This window comes from Bos javanicus, chromosome 6, assembly GCF_032452875.1.
Source record: "Bos javanicus breed banteng chromosome 6, ARS-OSU_banteng_1.0, whole genome shotgun sequence".
Classification (NCBI taxonomy): domain Eukaryota; kingdom Metazoa; phylum Chordata; class Mammalia; order Artiodactyla; family Bovidae; genus Bos; species Bos javanicus.
The window spans coordinates 25134571-25153553 of NC_083873.1; the positions used below are offsets into that span (position 1 = coordinate 25134571).

An 18983-nucleotide genomic window follows, 5' to 3' on the forward strand; every position below is an offset into this window, starting at 1 on the left:
ACGGACCTGGGGCTTGCTGTTCAGTATGTAACACCACCCCCTTTAAATTTATTCATCTACAAGAAGAGGTTTTAAGATAACGGACCCTAAGAAAAAAATAATGAAATTTATGCACCCTCCCCAAACAAATACGTTTTCTTGCTTGCGTTTTCTGGGAAATCTTCAGGGTTCCGCGTTCTCAAAGCAAAGCAAGCTCTACTCAAGTGCAGAGGTCTGGGACAGCCGGAACTCCGCACGGCCGCAAAAAGCACCCGCGTTGAGTGGGCCGGGGCTTATCGCGCAAATGCGCGCTCCCTTGTCGAAGTACCGCCCCGGAAATCCCGAGTCACCCAGCGTCGGAGTCTTGGGAAGTGCTTCCGGGAGCACAGAAGAGGTCACAAATCATGTGACTGCGGCTTTTAGAGGAACCTGTCCGAGAAGTTGTCCCTGAAGTGGCAGTTCAGAGAACCAGGCAACCCAGAAAGCCAGGTAACTGCAGCCACTTTGCCCGGTGGCTTAGGCCGCAAGTGGCCCGGGCGGTGAGACGGAAGAGAAGACGCCGCTTTCGCCTCCCGGTTGGGCTTGGATCTTGGGGGTTAGTGAGCTGTCAGGCATCTCGGTTACCCGCCTGAGTATTTGGGAACTCCGACGCTAATCAGCCTCCTTGGCTGGAGCCCTGGAACCGTGGATCCTTGCCTGACCCAGCGGAGAACTGACACTGCTTATTAGGTTGGGGGTGGGAGGGAGAGGAAGTCTTGAGGGGAGAGTCACCCGGAGTTTCTCTTTCAGGCGTGGAGACTGATCCTGCGGGAGGAAAGGGTTCATCATGGCGGATGTGAGTTAACACCCCCACATAAGAGGAAGGAGAGAGTGGAGAGTAGGTTGAGACTGCTGGGTGGGGAGAGAGAGCGCTTCCCAAATACAAATTTGTTTCGTTTTACCGCTTCCCTCCAATTGCTTTGTCTAGGATCTAAAGTCAGAGACTAATAGGAGTAATTTTCGGGGCCCCGAGTTTCTGCCTGGAATGGGGGTAGAAGACACTAAAGGTGCCTGAGGTTGAGACAATTTTATTTTTCCCACGCCCCAGTTCTGCGGGCATAAGACAGGTTCTTCATATTTACCCATTCAGTTTGTAAATGATGGTTTGCTGCTCTGAATCTTTTTCCAGTTATGTCTCTTTGGGTTCACTGTAGCAATTTCAGATGATTTATAACCATTGCCTTTTTAACACAGCAATATAATTAAAATTCTAAATTTAGGAAACTTTATTGTACTAGTTTCTGGAAACAACAGGGAATTAATATTATTAATGTTTATATTTGTTTATATTTTACATACTGTTATTTTGCTTATATTGGAGAAGGAAATGGCAACCCGCTCCAGTACTCTTGCCTGGAAAATTGCATGGATGGGGGAACCTGGTAGGCTACAGTCCATGGGATCACAAAGAGTCGGACATGACTGAGCGACTTCACTTTCTTTCTGTAATTCCTTTTGGAGAAAGAAATGGAAAGCCACTCCAGTGTTCTTGCCTGGAGAATCCCATGAACAGAGGGACCTGGTGGGCTGCAGTCTATGGGGTTGCAAAGAGTTGGACACGACTAAGCAACTAACACACACACATTTTGCTTATATACATGCTAAATATTCTTTGGAACGTTGAACAGATACTCATTTAATTATTACAATAACTTTCATGAGATATGCACTGTTATTATTATCACTGTGTTTATAGATGAAGATGCTAAGTCACAGAAAGATCCAGTAACTTCCTCAGATTACACAGCTAGTTTGTTGCTGAGTCAGGATACCAACCCAGGCAGACTCCAGAATCCATGCTTTTAACTACACTAAATGATTATTCAACAATATGAATCTGATTTTTCTTTTAGGTTGCAGGATTATGTGTTTCAACATTTAGCAACTTTTTATGTCTTTATCACTCCATTTTTGGGGGTCTTCCAGTATATTTTTGAGGCCTCATTCTCTAGGCATAATCAAATCGCTGAATTCTTTTGAGCATCTCCCTTGAAAAGATTGTTCTTTAAGGGCTGTGGGAGAAATAAAGATAACTAAGGTATAATTTCTCTCCTTAAGGATTTTTAAAGGTTAAAAAAAAAGTACAGTAGGCAAGTGATCATAGATATGCATACATTATTGTGTGAAAATTCAGAGAAGAGAGGGATTACCTCAGTTTGTCTTTATCAGGGAAGCCTGTTTGGAGTATTTGGTGGTTGAGATTAGCTCTAATTGATGAGTAGCATTTTTTTTTAAGATCCAGAGGGTATTAATATTAATAGTTAGAATGTAAGCATGAGCAAAATTAAAGATAGGAAACAGAAAGATGTGTGTTGCAGAGCTGTGAATAGCCCATTTCATCTGGGGCTGAGGAAATGTATGAGGGAGTGGTAGGAAGCAGGACTATAAAATGTGTTGTAGCCCATCCATATTGTAGAGAGCCTCAAATATCTGCAGGATTTGTACATAATTCGGTAAACAGTGGAGAGCCATTCAAACATTGGTTCATGATCTTGGCTGCATGAAAAATCCTCTGGGGAGCATTTTCAATACAGGCATCAGAGTTCTTTTTATACTCTGCAAGTGTTGTCCGTAGCCAGGGTTGAGAGTCACTGCAATTGTCCATTTAGAGAAGGAGAATTATATGATTATTGGCTTTGTGTAGAAATGTGTGTGACAGAAGTGGTAGGCCATCATACCAATTGGGAGGCTGGTGTAAGTCATAAATATTAAAATGAACCTAAATTGTAATGTCATCCGAAAAGGAGAGGAGAACATCAGTTTAAAAATACTTGACTTCACAAGTGGTTTTTAAAGTGACACATGAGTTTAGGGTGATTATATTACCTTAAGTTTCAAAGCTAAGTAACAGGGAACAGTAATGCCATTAGTGGACAGAGGGAGAGATTGGGGAAATCCAGATTTTGGATGGAAAATGATGAGTTTTGTGATTTTGTGTTTAAGATGAGAGCAAAAGTAAGCTGGTGGTGATAGCATGGAATAAAATCAACATTCAGGTTTGGAGAGTAGTAGGAATTAGAGGGTCAAAACAAGATATATCTGATTTACCTATGTAGAACTCATGATTGCTACCTGGATTGTCAGTGAAATTCCCCAAATGAGAGTGTAATGAGACCAAGTAGTCTTCTAATTTTTTTAAAGTCATAATTATGTTCCATGCTGAATGCTTGACACACATTGTCATTTGTCTTTAGTCATGTAAGAAAACTGAGTTTCATGAAGTTAGTTAACTTACCTTGGATCTTAAAGTGATGTTAAAAAAGTCTGTGGACGTGGATAAGTATTCATAATATATTCTCAAGTGAACTCAAAGTTAGCAACAAGATGTACAGTAGTATGAGAAGTGTGATTTAATATTATAGCTAATATGTATTTGTGTTTCCACTGATGGATATGCTAACCACTTGACATGAGTGTTTTCAATAAACTTTAGTAACAGTCTTATAATGTAGGTTCTTTAATTATGCTTACTCAGCAAATAATGAAACTGAGGCTTAGAGGAAAAGATTAGTTGTTGCAAGTTACACCACTCCTTAAAACATCAAAAGCAAAAGGAGAAAGACAAAGCACAAGCAAGAATGGTTGTGAATGAATACTTAAGGTACCTGAGATGTGGCTAGGACAGTATCTAGAGAACCAGTACTGGGCATATTATTATAATATAATTTTTATACTCTCTTTCAGGATCTAAAACGATTCCTGTATAAAAAATTACCGAGGTAAAAAATTACTACTTTGTTACTAAATGAATTCTGCTTAACGTGTTTTGTTTAGTATTTCGTTTCTGTTTATCTTAGACTAATCCTGTGTTCTGCTGTTATTTCGCACTTTCAAATAGCTAACATAATCGTAGGTAGCACAAGTGATACGGTTTGAGTTTGCAGATAAACAACATGATCCCCCAGGGAAGTTACATGCCTTGTCTCAAATTAAACAGCTGGTGAATGGTAAAGGGCTAGAACCCAGTTTTTGCCACTTTAGAGTTCTTTCATAGCAGTTTACTGGATTAAAAAACCTAGGAACTTGCCTTTATTTTTAATACTGCCTTTAAGACCTAATTGCTGCATCTACATGGGGGTATACAGTATAGTGATTCACAATTTTTTGTAATGCAGGAGACTCAGCTTCAATCCCTGGGTCAGAAAGATCCTTTGGAGAAGGAAACGCCTACCCGCTCCATGGCTATAGCCCATGGAGTCACAGAAAGTTGGATACAACTTTGTGACTAACACTGCCACGTTTTGAGTAGGCAATATATTTATAAAGTTCAAGATGCAAAAGTTAATTGAAGGACACAGAGTGAGGAGCTTCTTATCCTTGTCCTCCAGCCACACGATTCCCGTCTCAGAGACACCCATTGTTACTGTCAGAGATAACGCTATGCACCTGCAGATTAAGTTAATAGTAATACTCCTCATTCCTAAGCTAAAATATTAAGCTAATACTTCTCTTTCCTAAGCTAGTAACAATCATCCCTTTATTTGGAGATGTAGTAGGAACAGCAAGCATTGCAGCTTGTAGATATTTTAAGATACAGGCATGCCTCAGAGAGGTTGTGGGTTTGGTTCCAGATCACTGCAATAAAGTGAATATTGAGATAAAGCAAGTCACAATTTTTTCTGTTTCCTGTTGCATACAAAAGTTACGTTTACACTCCACTGTAGTTTGTTAAGTGTGTAACAACATGATGTCTAAAAAAAACAATGTACATTGTTAGGTAAAAAATACCTTATTGCTAAAAAAGTGCTAACCATCATCTGAGCCTTTAATGAGTCTTAATGTTTTGCTGGTGGAGGATCTTGCCTCAGTATTGATGGCTGCTGACCAGTCTGGCAAGTGGTTGCTAAAGATTGGGTGACTGTGGCAATGTCTCCTGCATTAGCAGGCGGTTTCTTTACCACTGCACCATGTGGAAGCCCAGTATAAATGATGATGATTTGAATGTTTCCCCATTATAATTTTTAACATTTTGGGGCTCTAGGAATTCTCACTAATAATTTCATATTTAAATTGCAGGGACAAATTATGTTATTCTCAGGATGTACAGATGACAACATTGATATTAATTCATATTTTTGAATATTAATCATGTACCAGCCACCCTCCACTTTGCATGCATCATTGTATTAAACTTCATGGTAGCCAAAGGTTCAGCAGTAAAGAATCCGCCTACAATGCAGGAGACCCTGGATCAGGAAGATCCCCTGGAGGAGGACATGGCAACCCACTCCAGTATTCCTGCCTGGAGAATCCCATGGACAGAGGAGCCTGGCGGGCTACAATCCATGGGATCACAGAGAGTTGAACAGGACTGAAACGACTTACACACACAGATGAGTACAAGTATCCCCGTTTTCATATTAACTGAGGCTTAGCGAGGTTTTGTAACTGATGCCAGGTAGCATAAACAGTAAACACCAGAGCCTGAACAGGAGCTCAGGTCTTTCTTACTTCAGAGCTGTGGTCTTGACCATTCTGTTTACTTCTTGTGTAGACGTGTTGAGGGGATTGCCCTGTGACCTCCCTTCTTTCTGTCCTCTTCTCTCGGCTTACAATGATCTCCCCACTCCACTTTTCTTATTACCATAATGTCTCAGCTGAGGAACCACTTCCTCCGGGAAGCCTTCCCTGACCCACCTGTCTGAATCTACCCCTCCTTTTGTAAGCTCTCTCGTGGCCCCACACATCTCTTAATGGCAGTTCTCACAGTTGTAGTTTTACATTTGTGTGAGGTGATCTGAATGATAGCCACTCTTCCTTTTAGATTGTAAGTTGTGTGAAGGCAGCAACTGGATCTGTTTTTGCTTCTTATGGTGGAAGAGTTTTGCAAACGTTATAGGAGCTTATATCAGTGATTGAGTCCTCATGGTTTTTCAGAAATATACATGAGAATTATCATTGTGATTTTGAAGGTACATATTTTGAGACAATGTTTTATCATATATTAACTTTTCCTTTCTAGTGTTGAGGGGCTCCATGCTATTGTTGTGTCAGATAGAGATGGAGTGCCTGTCATCAAAGGTAAAATGCCGCAATTACATGTCAGTGCCATGTTCGACTTCGAATAAAAATGTATTTCTATCTGAGTAATACAGAAAGCAAGCAAAAAATAACCCATTCAATACATTCAGGACATAGTCTTAGTTTGGAAGAAAATGTTTGATTTTGTGTGTTGAAGGATAGGTTGGAATCTTATTATATATCAACTATTTCATGATAGCATGAGTTTAAGTAAGGATTTATTGAAGGCCCAGTTTCCCATTAAAGACATTTTATGTATAACGTAAACGATTAGTAAATCTGAATGATGAGAATGAGCACATATACAGCTAGACATATTACACCCATGGACTCCCCCAGCATGTATTTTTCATCAATATTGCTGGTGGTTTTAGAATAAACAGCCATACACTTGAATTAACATAAATTTATTGTTTTGTTTACTCTTTCTTGTTCTTCCTTATTGGAAATAAGATTTTGAAAAACTTTTAACTTCACAGTTACTTTAGTTAACCAGAATCTAGCAAGAATTTTTGCCTAAAGAAAAGTTGGTTAACCTAAAAAAAAAGGAAAGAAAAGTTTTCTTTTTGCCTAAGGTTTAGCTTTTTTTTTTTAAGTATATGTGATATGACAGAAAGGTTAAATAATGTCCTGCATATTTTGTTTATAATACATTCTCCACCTGGAGTTATCATATATGTCAGATAATTTCAGAGTTTAGAATTCAATCAAAGTTTAGAATTTAGCTAATGTAGTTCTTTCATTTTATTAATGAAAGTGGTCAGGTGCAAAGAGTACATTGTCAGCTGCAAGTTGCTCATGAGTCAGTGACGAGATAGTCATAGAACCCATCATCTTCTGATACGTGATCCAGTGTGCTTCCTAACCCAGCACAGAACATAGGTAGCCATGGGCAAATCACTTCCTTTTCTCAATTCTATAATGAGGACTTTGAACAAAGTAATCTCAGATTTTCAGTTCCAGTGTTCTTTTTGAGGATCTCTGTGTTAAAACCTTAAGCTCAGCACTTACGGTACAACCAACTCCATCTAGACCTTTCAGTGAGTGTAAAAAAACTTAAATCAGTGGCCAGGTGTAGAAATATCATCGTCTACAAATGATGTTTCTGTGGGTTTTGTAAGAGCAAAGGTTTATGAAACTTTTTTTCAGTATTCTCACTTTGTTCATAGTTAACCAGAATGTTCAATTTATTAATTGTACTGATAATCCTAACCTGTTTTAAGTTAGATATTAACAAAATAGAGATATTTAGTATTCATTTGAAATTTTTTGAAAAATTGTGAGAACCAGCATTTATTCCCTTAGTTGTGATCCCTCAACTTCTGATTGAATGGTTTTTCTCACCTAAACTGATGAGACCCAATTAGTATTATGAAGTTCAGTGTTGTGAAGCCTAACTCTTGTGCTTCTTTTTTTCTGTAAGTTTATGTTTTTGTCAAAAAAAGCAAATAACTACTGTAAATCTCTTCCCACTGTATATCCTGCATAATTTTTACTTAAATCACTTGTATTTCCAGTGGCCAATGATAATGCTCCAGAGCATGCTTTGAGACCTGGTTTCTTATCAACTTTTGCCCTTGCAACAGACCAAGGAAGCAAACTCGGACTTTCAAAAAATAAAAGTATCATCTGTTACTATAATACCTACCAGGTAAGTTCATAATTATCAAATGGTTTGCTGATGATTTCAACTATTATTATCTCTTCTTTGTAGAATAGTTTGTTTATATAATTCTAAATTTTGGTTTCCAAAGTGATGGAATTTTAACATCTTAACCTTCAAATTGGTTATGTTAAACTGTAGAGATTTTTTTTCACATTTTATTTCAGGAATTAATTAATATGAACAATTAGATTAAAAATTAAATAGTAAAATATATGTCATCCTGAAATGGGTAAGTCAGGTCACTGTTACTAATACCTCCAGTAGATGGTGCCCTGAGCTTATTTAACAACTGATTTCTCAAATGACACACTTGTCGTTGTTGTTGTTGTTGTTGTGACAGATACAGGATTTTCCTTGAAAGTCAAATGATAGTTATTTACATTTGTTATTGCTACTAATCCCATCTTTTGGCTTGAAATATATAAATATATAAAATAAATGAGGTTATTATTTGTGGGAGAGAAATTAGTTGCTACAGATCTCTTGATCTCCAGCTGCATTTTCTTTAGAATAAATCAGTAACTTCTTCACAGTAGTAAAGAATCTGCCTGCCAATGCAGGAGACACAAGACACTGTTTCAGTTCCTGGGTCGGGAAGATCCCCTGGAGTAGGACATGGCAGCTTACTCCAGTATTGAGCAACTGAGCACACACACTGCTTTCTACAGAGCAGTGTTTCCCAGGGTATAAGTCATGCACTACCAATGATACATGTATGGTATTTTTTATTTTAAAAGTTGTATATTTTAGTGTCTATTAGGCAGAAGATAACCAGCTCATCTGACCTTTAATTTAGTCAGTAAAGGTTAGGTTGAAACTAAACTTTTTAAAAAGATAGCTGATTTAAAGTTAACTTAAATGTAAGTTAATTTAAATTATAGTGGTACAGAGGAGGCAAAAGATTGAGACTTTATAACCACTTGAATGACTGAGAAAAAATGCCTTTAGCTCCTTAATTATCAAATATTTATTGAGCCCCTACTATGTCATTGACACTTTGCAGGGCTTTAGAATATAAAAAAGATGAGGAAGATGCAGCCCCACCTTAGAAACTTTCCAGACTAAGTGGTATTAATGTCTCTAAGAAATAATTAGTAAGTCTGTTTTACGGAAATACTTATTTTCAACTCTTGCACCTTTCATGACATAATACCATGATGTCAAGCTAGTATCTTACACATTTAAAGTTTTTAGAAAGATTAAGATACTTGATTTGAATTATACCGCCTTTTCACTACATAACAGTATACTTTAGATTTTGTTCTCTTTTTAGGTGGTTCAATTCAATCGTTTACCTTTGGTAGTGAGTTTCATAGCCAGCAGCAATGCTAATACAGGTATGTTTTAATCACCTTAAATACAGCTTTTAATCTTTATAATACCAGATCTGAATAGTCTAATATGATAAGAACACAGATTTAGAGTAAGAAAACCTTAATGCATGGCCCAGTGCTACCATCTATTCCTTGTTTTCTGGAAATATAACTTCTCTGAATTGTTTATATATATATATATATATATATATGTATATCTGTATAATGGAGCTAAGAACTGCTTTCTTGATCTTGTGCTATTATTTTTTAGTTCAGATGAGATGACGTATAGATAAATATCATTTAAGATAGAACGGAAAATTAAATGTTATTTTCACCTCTTTAATACAGTATCTTGCTCATATTACAACAGTTTCAGAAAGCAAAAAAAAAAAAAAAAAAACAGTAGAGAAAATAACCAAACAAAACATAAAAACGATCACAGATAAATTCAGTTCCATTAGGACCAATCTATAAAATCTTGAACAATAGTGGGCAAGGTAAATGTGTTTGGGAATTTAAAGAGTGTGACTAGGATGAATATACTCAGTTCTTTTTCACAGTGGAAGAATTTGAGGACAAACACTTGGAAGCTGTACTTTCTAGAGAGCATTATAAGATCTCATTATATCCAGGGGTCTTCACTGGCTATCTTTGTGTAAAATCATAACAGTATTCAGTATTCAGTTGAATTACAATTTTTTTTTTTTTACTCTGTTTTAGTTTAAGTGGAATTTTTCAAAGGTCTATCTCCAGATTTCACCACTGTTAGAACTGCTTTACTTTCCTTTTCTGTTTTTTTATTTGCAAGATATTTGAGCCAGTTTTGTTTCCAGCTGTCACTGAAGCCTGTATTTAGATTGCTTATGTTTAAAATGTGGGGTTTAGATTGAATGAACTGTTGGGTGTCTTTCATTTCTAAATGCTTTCAAGCCGTAAAATACTGTGTGTGAAAACTCTTTGTAAATGTATAGGATAGTAGTGGTGTCGCTATTTTAAATATGTTAAACCTCAGTTGTGGTAAATCACTATCATACTATAAAATCATCAGTTATTATAAATTACGATAATCTCCAGAATTGTATTCTAGTACATAGAACATTTCCTTATGAATCCCAGGTGCTTTGAATGCTGTGTGAGACAGGAAGATCTTTAGTTGAGCGAAAAACAAGCAGTGTTTAAGATTATACAGCCTTCTACCCTAGGAAACTAACAAGCTGGATGTGCTGATTTCTAGATTAGCTTGCTGCTTTCGGTGTGTATTTTATAGTCCTATGAGGAGGCATCTTTAAAATATTTTTGCCTTTGAAATATGCATTTGTGCCTTAGCTTTACTGAATTTATATAATAAGTATCTAATTTTTCCTTTGCTATCTACCTATCTTTTAATAAAGTTCATTAAAATTGGCTCAGGAAAAAAGTCTTTTTTTTTTTTTTCCTTTAGTAAAAATCATGTGTATTATTCCTGAATTGGTGCAAATTTTGAAATAATGAGGTATAAATGAATTGAAGTTTTTCATAAAACTCCAGCAAAATTATAGCACATATATAATTTATTTTGCATCTTCTAATGCATATCAGTGGTTTTATTTACTTACATTAATAATAGATGATGAAAGTAAACTTCATAATAAGTGTGGGTTTTCAATTATTTTGTTCAGAATTACAGTATTTTGTTTTAAGTGTAGTTATGGAGAATGAACTATGTCTCATTTACTTTTTAGTATACGAATTTTGATAAGCATTTTTCTAATGTTCAAATTTCTTAATCTCTTTGCTTTAGGACTAATTGTCAGCCTGGAAAAGGAACTTGCTCCATTATTTGAAGAATTGAGACAAGTTGTGGAAGTTTCTTAATCTGGAGTTTTCTTCATCATCAAACACAATATCAATCCAGCAATCTTTAGGCCACAGTGACACTTGTATCCATGTACTCAAGGACCCCCTTTTTCCACTTTACTCTAGAAAAAGAGCCTTACAGATAGAATTTATGGACAGGTTGATGGTTATCTTTTTTTGTGTAGGGCTGTTTCTTATTTAGTGAGATCTGGGGATACCACAGAAATGGTTCACTCTATATCGCAGCTCCTGTGGAGTTAGTCCAGTCACCAAATATGTGTGAGATCCTATTTGGTGGCTCAGAATCAAAATGATACTTTGATCCCCTTGAGCCATGAAGTGCTCCCTTTTATACCATGTGCCAGGCCTGCAGAATAGGGCAGACTCTTTTTATTGTGAATAGTGAGGACATATTTTTCTTCATATTATTTTCTTTGCATTGAGTGTGAGAAAGATAAAAGTGGCTTAGGAAAAGTGAATGAAACCAGTACAATCACTAACTTTCATTTCTATATATTGTTGTGCACTGTAGGTGAGTCTTACTAACGAATTTGTTTCTTCTTAGAGGGTGCTGCTCTTTGATGGAAATGAAGATGATAGCTAATGGTTTTTTCTTCCATTCTGCTTTCTATAACCAATCAGTGTTTTTTTAATGTTTGTTTATTCTTTGTAAAATTTAGGTGTGATTCATTATTGAATTCTGTTTCCAGTATTGGTATGTATGTACGCATGGTAGTATATCCCTTTTTTCATACATGAGGATAAATAGTATTTTTAAAAGTACAGTTTGAACACTATATAGCTTTCCCCCCCCTCCCCAGACTGTTTTCAAATGTTTAAACTCTGTAATTTAATTCACTCTTGCAACCACATAAATAAGTGTTTCTTGTCTAGTTTGGAGACTGTTTTACCTTAAATAAGTTGTCAGTTGGAAAATAAACCTCATCCAGGAGCCTAATGTAATCTCTGTGTAATTGGTCTCACAGTTCTAGCATGTGGCTTTTCATGTTTAGGAACGCAGTCTATCATTCAAGGCTTTAATTTCCTCCTGGGTTCTTTGACAGTCAGAGTTCATCACTGGTACCTGGCATTGAGTAGCAAATGTGTGCTGTTCACTAGAAGTACCACATTGCAGAATTCTAAGGCACACAAGTGTATGTCATATTTCTGTGCTCCAAGGATGCATTTTATGTGCCATAAGACTGAGTGCAGTCCCTTAAGTTGTGTGGTGAGATTGGCTAGGCACTGGGCCTGCCTCCTTCCTTCTTCCTCCCTCCTTCCCTTCTTCCCTCCCACTCTCCTCCCATCCTCTACAAATAAGAGACTAAATCGTGGTACCTATCGTTAAAGAATGTACAGCTCAGTAAACAAAACAGGCATAGGAAGTGTTGCGATGAAGCTGTGCACAGGATGCTATAGAAAACACAAGATGAGGCATTAAAATTTAGCAAGGACAATAGTCTTTACAAAGAAATTAGGACAAGAGAAATGTTTTACCTGCAGCAAGCTATAAATAGTTAGTTGTTACAACCTAATGAGGCATTAGACACATTGATAAAAATCTAGAATCCCCATTATCCCAATTTTTATTTAATTGTGCCCAGGAAGTTTTTGCCAGTGCAGTGATGCATGAAACAAGAAAGTCTTTTATAAATGAGGTGACCAAGATTGTGATTTTATTTCTCTATATATTTTATACACACACACATACACACAATGTGCATACATACACACATCCCAGGAAAGAGAACTAATAAATGGAGATACTTAGGGGCTTCCCTGGTGGCTCAGTGGTTAAAGCGTCTGCCTGGAATGCGGGAGACCCAGGTTCGATCCCTGGGTTGGGAAGATCCCCTGGAGAAGGAAATGGCAACCCACTCTAGTATTCTTGCCTGGAGAATCCCATGGAGGGAGGAGCCTGGTAGGCTACAGTCCATGGGGTCGAAAAGAGTCTGACACGACTGAGCGATTTCACTTCACTAACCTTTGCATAGTGAATAGTACTACTTTTAAAATTTCCATTTTAAGAGGTATAATAGATTCTATAATTATTCTATAGTTCATTGGGAAGGTAAAACTTAAGGAATTTTTGAAAAGATAATATAGAACTAGATTATTTTTAAAGATAGTACAAACCTACATTAGATGTATGACTAGACAGATCAGTAGAACAGAATAACCCAGAAACAGACTTTAGTACACACATATAAGACATAAAAAATTGTAACAATGACATCATAAGTCAATGGGGAAAGATTCAAAAAGCACATTTTTTAATTCCCCACTGTTGGAAATGTGAATTGTTATACCCTTTTAAGTAGCACAATTTGGCAATCTATACCAAGATCAAATGTGCATAATCTTTGACACATTGTATTAAGATTCTCCAAAGAAACAGAACCCACAGGCACAAATGTTTAATTTGGGCACCCAATGACTGGTGAAGTTGACACAAAAGCCCCCAATTCCACTTCTAGATATTTATGTTGCCAGTCCATAGGGACGTGTGAAAAGTGTATAGTACAAGTGTATTCATTGCAGTTTAGTAACATTAAAGGATTAGAAACAGCTGAAGTATCTATCAGATAAGGTGACTTTTTTAAACGTCAGTTTATACCTGCTGTTCTTGGTGTAATCGTTAGTGCTCCTTTCAAGTGTCCCACTTTAGATAAATTATATGTTCACTCTAATATAGAGGATTGGTTAGAGAAATTTCTACATTGGCTCAGTGGAAAAAAAAGAAGACATTAGGTACTGAGGTGGAATGATCTCCAAAACATAATGTTCAATGAAAAATAGTGTTCGGCGAAACTGCAATGCTGCAATTTATGTATAGGAAGAAAAAATACGTGTGCATGTTGATGCTTGCTTGTATTGATATGATGGTGTCCGTGGAGATACACAGAATGGGGTGTCATTGATAACCTCCATGAAGTGGAACTGGATACTTGGGGAACAGAGATCCTAGGAATGACCCTTTACACTGTAAACTTTATTGCACTTCTTAAATTTTTAACTATTCAAAAATAATAAAATATTTTAGCAAACAATAAAATATAAAATGATGAGGTATTTGGGAAAAGAAGTTGTATCACTCAGGGTTCACCGAAGAAACAACCAGTCGGATATATATGAACTAGATTAAATTCAAGGAACTGGTTACCTGATTTTGGAAATTGGCAAACCTCAAATCTGTAGGGCAGGCAAGAAAGCTGGAAAATCTCAGGCAGGAGCTGAGCCCGCCATCTGTTTCTTCTCTGTGGAAACCCCAGGTTTGCTCTTCAGGTCTTTCAAGGGCTTGAATGAGGCCCACACGTGTTACGGAGGATAACCTCTTTTATATAAATTCAAGGGGCTGTAGATGTTATTAAGCACATTATAGCAACATCAAGATGAATTCTTCCTCAAGAAGGCTCTGGTCTGTTTTACTTGGCAGTCCACTAGCCAGAGCTACTTGAGATGTAGTCCACAGACTGGGCTGTTCTCTTAGTACATGACAAATTACAGAAGTTGAGAGTTCAGGGTATAAAAGAACAGCAGGTATACTACATCTATTGAATTTTAAAAAATATTTTATCTATTTATTTGGCTGCACTGGGTCTTAGGTGTGGCCCACAGAATCTTCCATCTTAGTTGCAGCATGTAGGATGTAGTTGCCTGATCAAGGATTAAACTTGGGCCGCCTGCATTGGGAGCTCAGGGTCTTAGCCACCGGACCATCAGGGACGTCCCAAGTCTATTGAATTTAAAAAAATGGATTGTGATAGTTTTATTTGTTTCTTCAGTTTTCTAGTAACTAGATTTTACAAAATCCCAGTGATCATAAATATCAAAAAAGAAAAAAAAACCTGCCCTTTTCCACAGATAATTTAAGAAACTCCTGAATCCATGGTAAGCAGTGTGTAAGGCTGCATGTGGCTGGAAAGATGGGCAGAAATTCAGGTTTGCTGCAGTTGACCTGAAGTAGCAGTAGAGGAGGGGAGCAGAATTTACATTCACCCTGTAGTAATTCTCTTGCTCTTTCCTGAAGCCGACAGTGTGACTCCCTAAGCTGCACTCCCAGCGTGAGAGAGAGGAGAGGATCAAAGAGCCCACTTGTGGGTGCCACCTGGCTGGATGAGAGGGCTCTGAGCACTGAGCATTCTGCCCAGCGGCCCTGGAATAAGGGCAGGTTTCTCTGGAGGTAGTTACAGCCATTCCCATTGTTGAGCGGGGCTCCCCTCATCCAGAGGCAACAGTGCTTCTGTGGGGCAAGATTTTCCCTGGAGGAATTTTGAGAACAACTGCTGATACTTCGGCAGGGTCTTGAGGTACTTCCTTTACAATGAGCACGTACTGTTAGTGACAGAGCTTGACACTGACCGCTATTATCTCAAACAACCCCACTTGCCTGCCATTGGCACGAAATATCCTTTGTTCGAGGCCCTTTTCCTGATCTCCCTCAGGAGGCGAAATCACGACCACTTTCCAGGGCTGTTGAGAGCAGGTAAACATCTGGGTTATTACTAATTACATGGTATGTGTTAGACTGCCCTTATCATGTCAAAAGCCTCCCAAAGAATGATTTCCTCCATGCTGAATCCTAAAGGAAATCAATCCTGAATTTTCATTGGAAGGACTGATGCTAAAGCTAAAGCTCTAATACTTTGAACACCTGATACAAAGAGCTGACTCACTGGAAAAGACCCTGATGCTGGGAAAGATAGAGGGCAGGAGGAGAAGGGGATGACAGAGGATGAGATGGTTGGATGGCATCACCAGCTCAATGGACAGGAGTTTGAGCAAGCTCCTGAAGGACAAGGAAGCCTGGCGTGCTGCAGTCCATGGGGTCACAGAGAGTCAGACGTGACTTAGTGACTGAACAACAGTCCTGCTAAAGCACACCCCATCATCTAGCGCTGCCTCACTTTCAGCATTTATCATGTTTACTTTTATGCATTATTATGCATGTATTTCTTATCTTGCCTATATTCAACTAAAAACTCCTTGAGGACGGGGACTATTCAACTCTGAATCCTTCAATCCTTAGTAACTTGTAGTCTAACCAAAGTGGATTCTTCATTGCTATTTATGGTATTAATAAATTGTATTTTTTTAATTAGATACTAAAAACACTTTAATAGCAAAATATTACAGACAGCAAAATCATGCTCTTTTTGATACAACCAAAGGATATAAATAACATATTTTACAAAAAATAGAAACAATGCTACCTACACAAACACTTCTGGATCTAAAACAAAACATGAAACTACATCTCAGTGAACATTTATGTCTAACTTCTTACTTTGCAAACTTGACACAATACATTTTAACTTGACATTTGCTTTATCTCATATGATACAAACATTACAAAATACATTAAAAACCTTGTTGAAATGTAATTTTTGAGAGATGTTCAAATAACAGAAGAAATGTATTCAATAACAAAGTTGCTCTTTGGACTGTAAGAGCAGTGTCATAGCTTTGCCCTACAACATCTTTATTTGGTTTCTTCCTACACTTTAATCTCCCTTCAAACTTCAGCCTATTAAAGCATTATTAATAAAGATTCTAGAAGGAGTTATAATCTACTTAGGAGCTCTGGATGATGGTATCTTATCTCCCAATTTCAACCCCCTTATTCTGGCTTGAAAATGCTGTGTAACACATCATTACACTCCGCATGTGGGTTAGTGTTGCTCCCTCAGTAGGCAAAAGAAGTTGCTCTTGAATAAGGTGTAGGATGCTCCTGGCAGTGCGGGATACATCTTAATTCTCTTGGGCCAGTACCTACTGCTCACTTTTTGGAAGGCACTGTTAAAACACACTCTCCTTGAGAAGTCTCTTTCAGGCTGTTTGAGAAGTGTGGGATGAAGAACTTAGTGCTTACAAGTCCTCTCTTACTGTTACAGTAATAATTGTCATTATTATATTTAAACTAGAAATTACTTATACTTTCTCACTCTTCCTCTATTTGTTTTCTCATTCTTTATAAGAATGAGAATAATATAAGAATATTAATAATATAAGAATTCTATATTTCCCCCAAAATGACTAAAAGAGATGATTTTTTAATATTGTACCTCCTGTTATCTTTATCATTCTGCCTCATAGCCCATAGGAGATTTAGTTCTCACGGGTTTCTCATTAGAAGGAAAACAGGACCCATTAGATATCTGAGCTGTTTACAAAGAGAAAATAAATATTAAAAATATTTTCCATTTTTGTTTTGGAAATAGCTTTGTTTTTTGTATAAATGAGGGAAAAAATTAAAAACAAAAATACTGCCCTCCCACCAATCTTGGACGTTTTCTATCCCAATATACTTTCTGAAGAAGCAGTCTTACGCTTCAGGCTACATAAATAGCCATTTCCTTCCTGGTTAAACACACAGTCTGGGACTCAGATGAGCTGACTATGATGCAGGGTGGGACTCCGGGTAACCAGTCAACCAGCTTGGGGACAACAATGAGGGAATACAGAACCATCTCCTACTGCATGTTCTAAGAGCCAGCATGCCTGGTTGCAGTGGTCTGTCCATTCCTGTCAGAACGAGGACGCTTTGGTAGTCTCAGGGAGATGGCAGGATCCTGAAGGGCAGCAGTTTTCCCTGAGTCAGCAAATGTGGTGTCTTCTGGACGGTCCAAATCTGCCTCTGCTTTTGATTTGTTTCTACAGAAAAGCCCTCAGTCAGTTCTCATGTGAAATGTGCCGAGGACCCCAGCATTGGGAGCATTCCACCCTGCTCCTGCGTCAGGGTCTCCCTCACCGAGGGGGATCTGTCTACTGAAAGATGAACGACCGAGATCGGACTGTGCCATCCCCTTGATCGAGCTGTTTTCTTATTTGAGACTGTAAGAAAGCACACCCACCTGTATGGACTATTGAGCAACTTTCAGATAACAAACTTTGGCTTTTAACCAATATTAAATACAAAATGCTGACCGGTAAGAAAAGTATGCAACAACAAGTAATTATCATATCCCCACTTCCCCAATTTTACTCTTGTTTTCTGTTTTTTTCTCAGGAGAAATACTATAAAGTGGTTGCTAAAACATACACAAATTGGGAACTGGCCTAGCACTTTTAGTAATAGCAACACTAATGAATCAAAATGAAGATATAAATCTAAATGTATTCATATGGAAAAATGTTCATGATATATTGTTAAGTGAGCAGATGAAGAACACTACAGAATGATTAAAATTGGTTTTAAATGTTTATATGCAAAGGGAGAAATCTGAAATGTTCATTTGCTGTTTTTACTTTAAATTTTCTATAATGATTATGTGTCACTTTCAAAGTTATCAAACAAACAATAAAAAATAATTCATATTTGAGCAAAGACTTCATATGGCAAAATATTTCCCCACTGAATATCAAATACATTGGAACTATCTCAAAAGGAGGGCTATAGCTCTTTGGATCTAAAATTGAAAAGACAACCAAAGGCAAAAATCCTAGTATTTAGAAAGGACTATTCAGTAAGATTCTAAATATAAGCTAATTTCATTTTGAAAATTGGAGATTACTGTCTATAGCTGAAAACATCAAGGGATTCAAGGTGGTATTTATATGAAATTTGAGAAAGCTTTGACAATCTCTTGGCTAACAACTGACTAACTTGCAAACACACACACGCACAAAAATTGCATGAGACTAGTATGTTGTTATAAGCACTTTGTCTTCCTCCCGGGAGGTATATGGAAAGCAGATAAATTAGAATACCTTTTGTCCTTGACCTGCACAAAGTAACGATTATACAGGACACTAAGCTAAGTCTTTCTGGCAAGTCCACCTTCTCTGACAATATAAAAGGATTTTCTACTACAGAGGTATGTCAGCGTTCCTCTTATCTGTCCTTCTGGTACCACACGTCCTCCTCCAGACCAACTTGGACCACCCACACACTAACAGGAAGTCTGACAGACATCAGAAGTCTGATACACACTAGGCTAGGCTCTGGCAATGAGACCCCGGTGCAGCCTCATTCTTCTGTCCTTACTCCTTTCTTCAACCCTTCCATGTTCGAGAAGAATGAAGAGACTCTTCCACAAGCCTGCATGTTGACTTCCCATAGGTTTTCAGGGGTTCCCTGACTCTTCCAGTAGAAATAAGTTTGAAATCATCAACATGTGATTTGG

At 37.5% G+C, this 18983-nt stretch overlaps 2 protein-coding genes and 1 non-coding gene across 5 annotated transcripts in view; 2 read left to right on the top strand and 1 right to left on the bottom strand.

Moving 5' to 3' along the window:
* The first annotated feature begins 366 nt into the window (after positions 1-366).
* LAMTOR3 (late endosomal/lysosomal adaptor, MAPK and MTOR activator 3) lies at positions 367-11820 on the top strand. Its single transcript, XM_061419574.1, has 7 exons — positions 367-468; positions 769-814; positions 3703-3737; positions 5981-6039; positions 7557-7690; positions 8979-9042; positions 10802-11820. The coding sequence occupies exons 2-7, from the start codon at positions 806-808 to the stop codon at positions 10873-10875; spliced, it is 375 nt and encodes a 124-aa protein (XP_061275558.1). The 5' UTR covers positions 367-468; positions 769-805; the 3' UTR covers positions 10876-11820.
* An 813-nt stretch (positions 11821-12633) lies between these two features.
* Positions 12634-12705, top strand: TRNAS-GGA (transfer RNA serine (anticodon GGA)). The gene has a single exon. It is a non-coding gene; the product is annotated as a tRNA-Ser (tRNA).
* A 3231-nt stretch (positions 12706-15936) lies between these two features.
* Positions 15937-18983, bottom strand: part of DAPP1 (dual adaptor of phosphotyrosine and 3-phosphoinositides 1) — a 56712-nt gene continuing 53665 nt past the window's right edge. The window contains exon 9 of one of the 3 annotated variants that reach the window (XM_061419568.1): positions 15937-17691. In XM_061419568.1, the coding sequence (XP_061275552.1) occupies positions 17623-17691 (69 nt within the window). In that variant the 3' untranslated portion in view covers positions 15937-17622. The remainder of the gene's footprint in view (positions 17692-18983) is intronic. The other 2 variants (XM_061419569.1, XM_061419570.1) reach the window with 2 other exon arrangements.

What these genes read in the sequence shown, in the direction of transcription:
- LAMTOR3 (XM_061419574.1), top strand. An exon ending in TGGAGTGCCTGTCATCAAAG is followed by an intron (nt 6,040 to 7,556) that starts GTAAAATGCCGC and finishes TTGTATTTCCAG; the next exon opens with TGGCCAATGATAATGCTCCA. An exon ending in CAGCAGCAATGCTAATACAG is followed by an intron (nt 9,043 to 10,801) that starts GTATGTTTTAAT and finishes TCTTTGCTTTAG; the next exon opens with GACTAATTGTCAGCCTGGAA.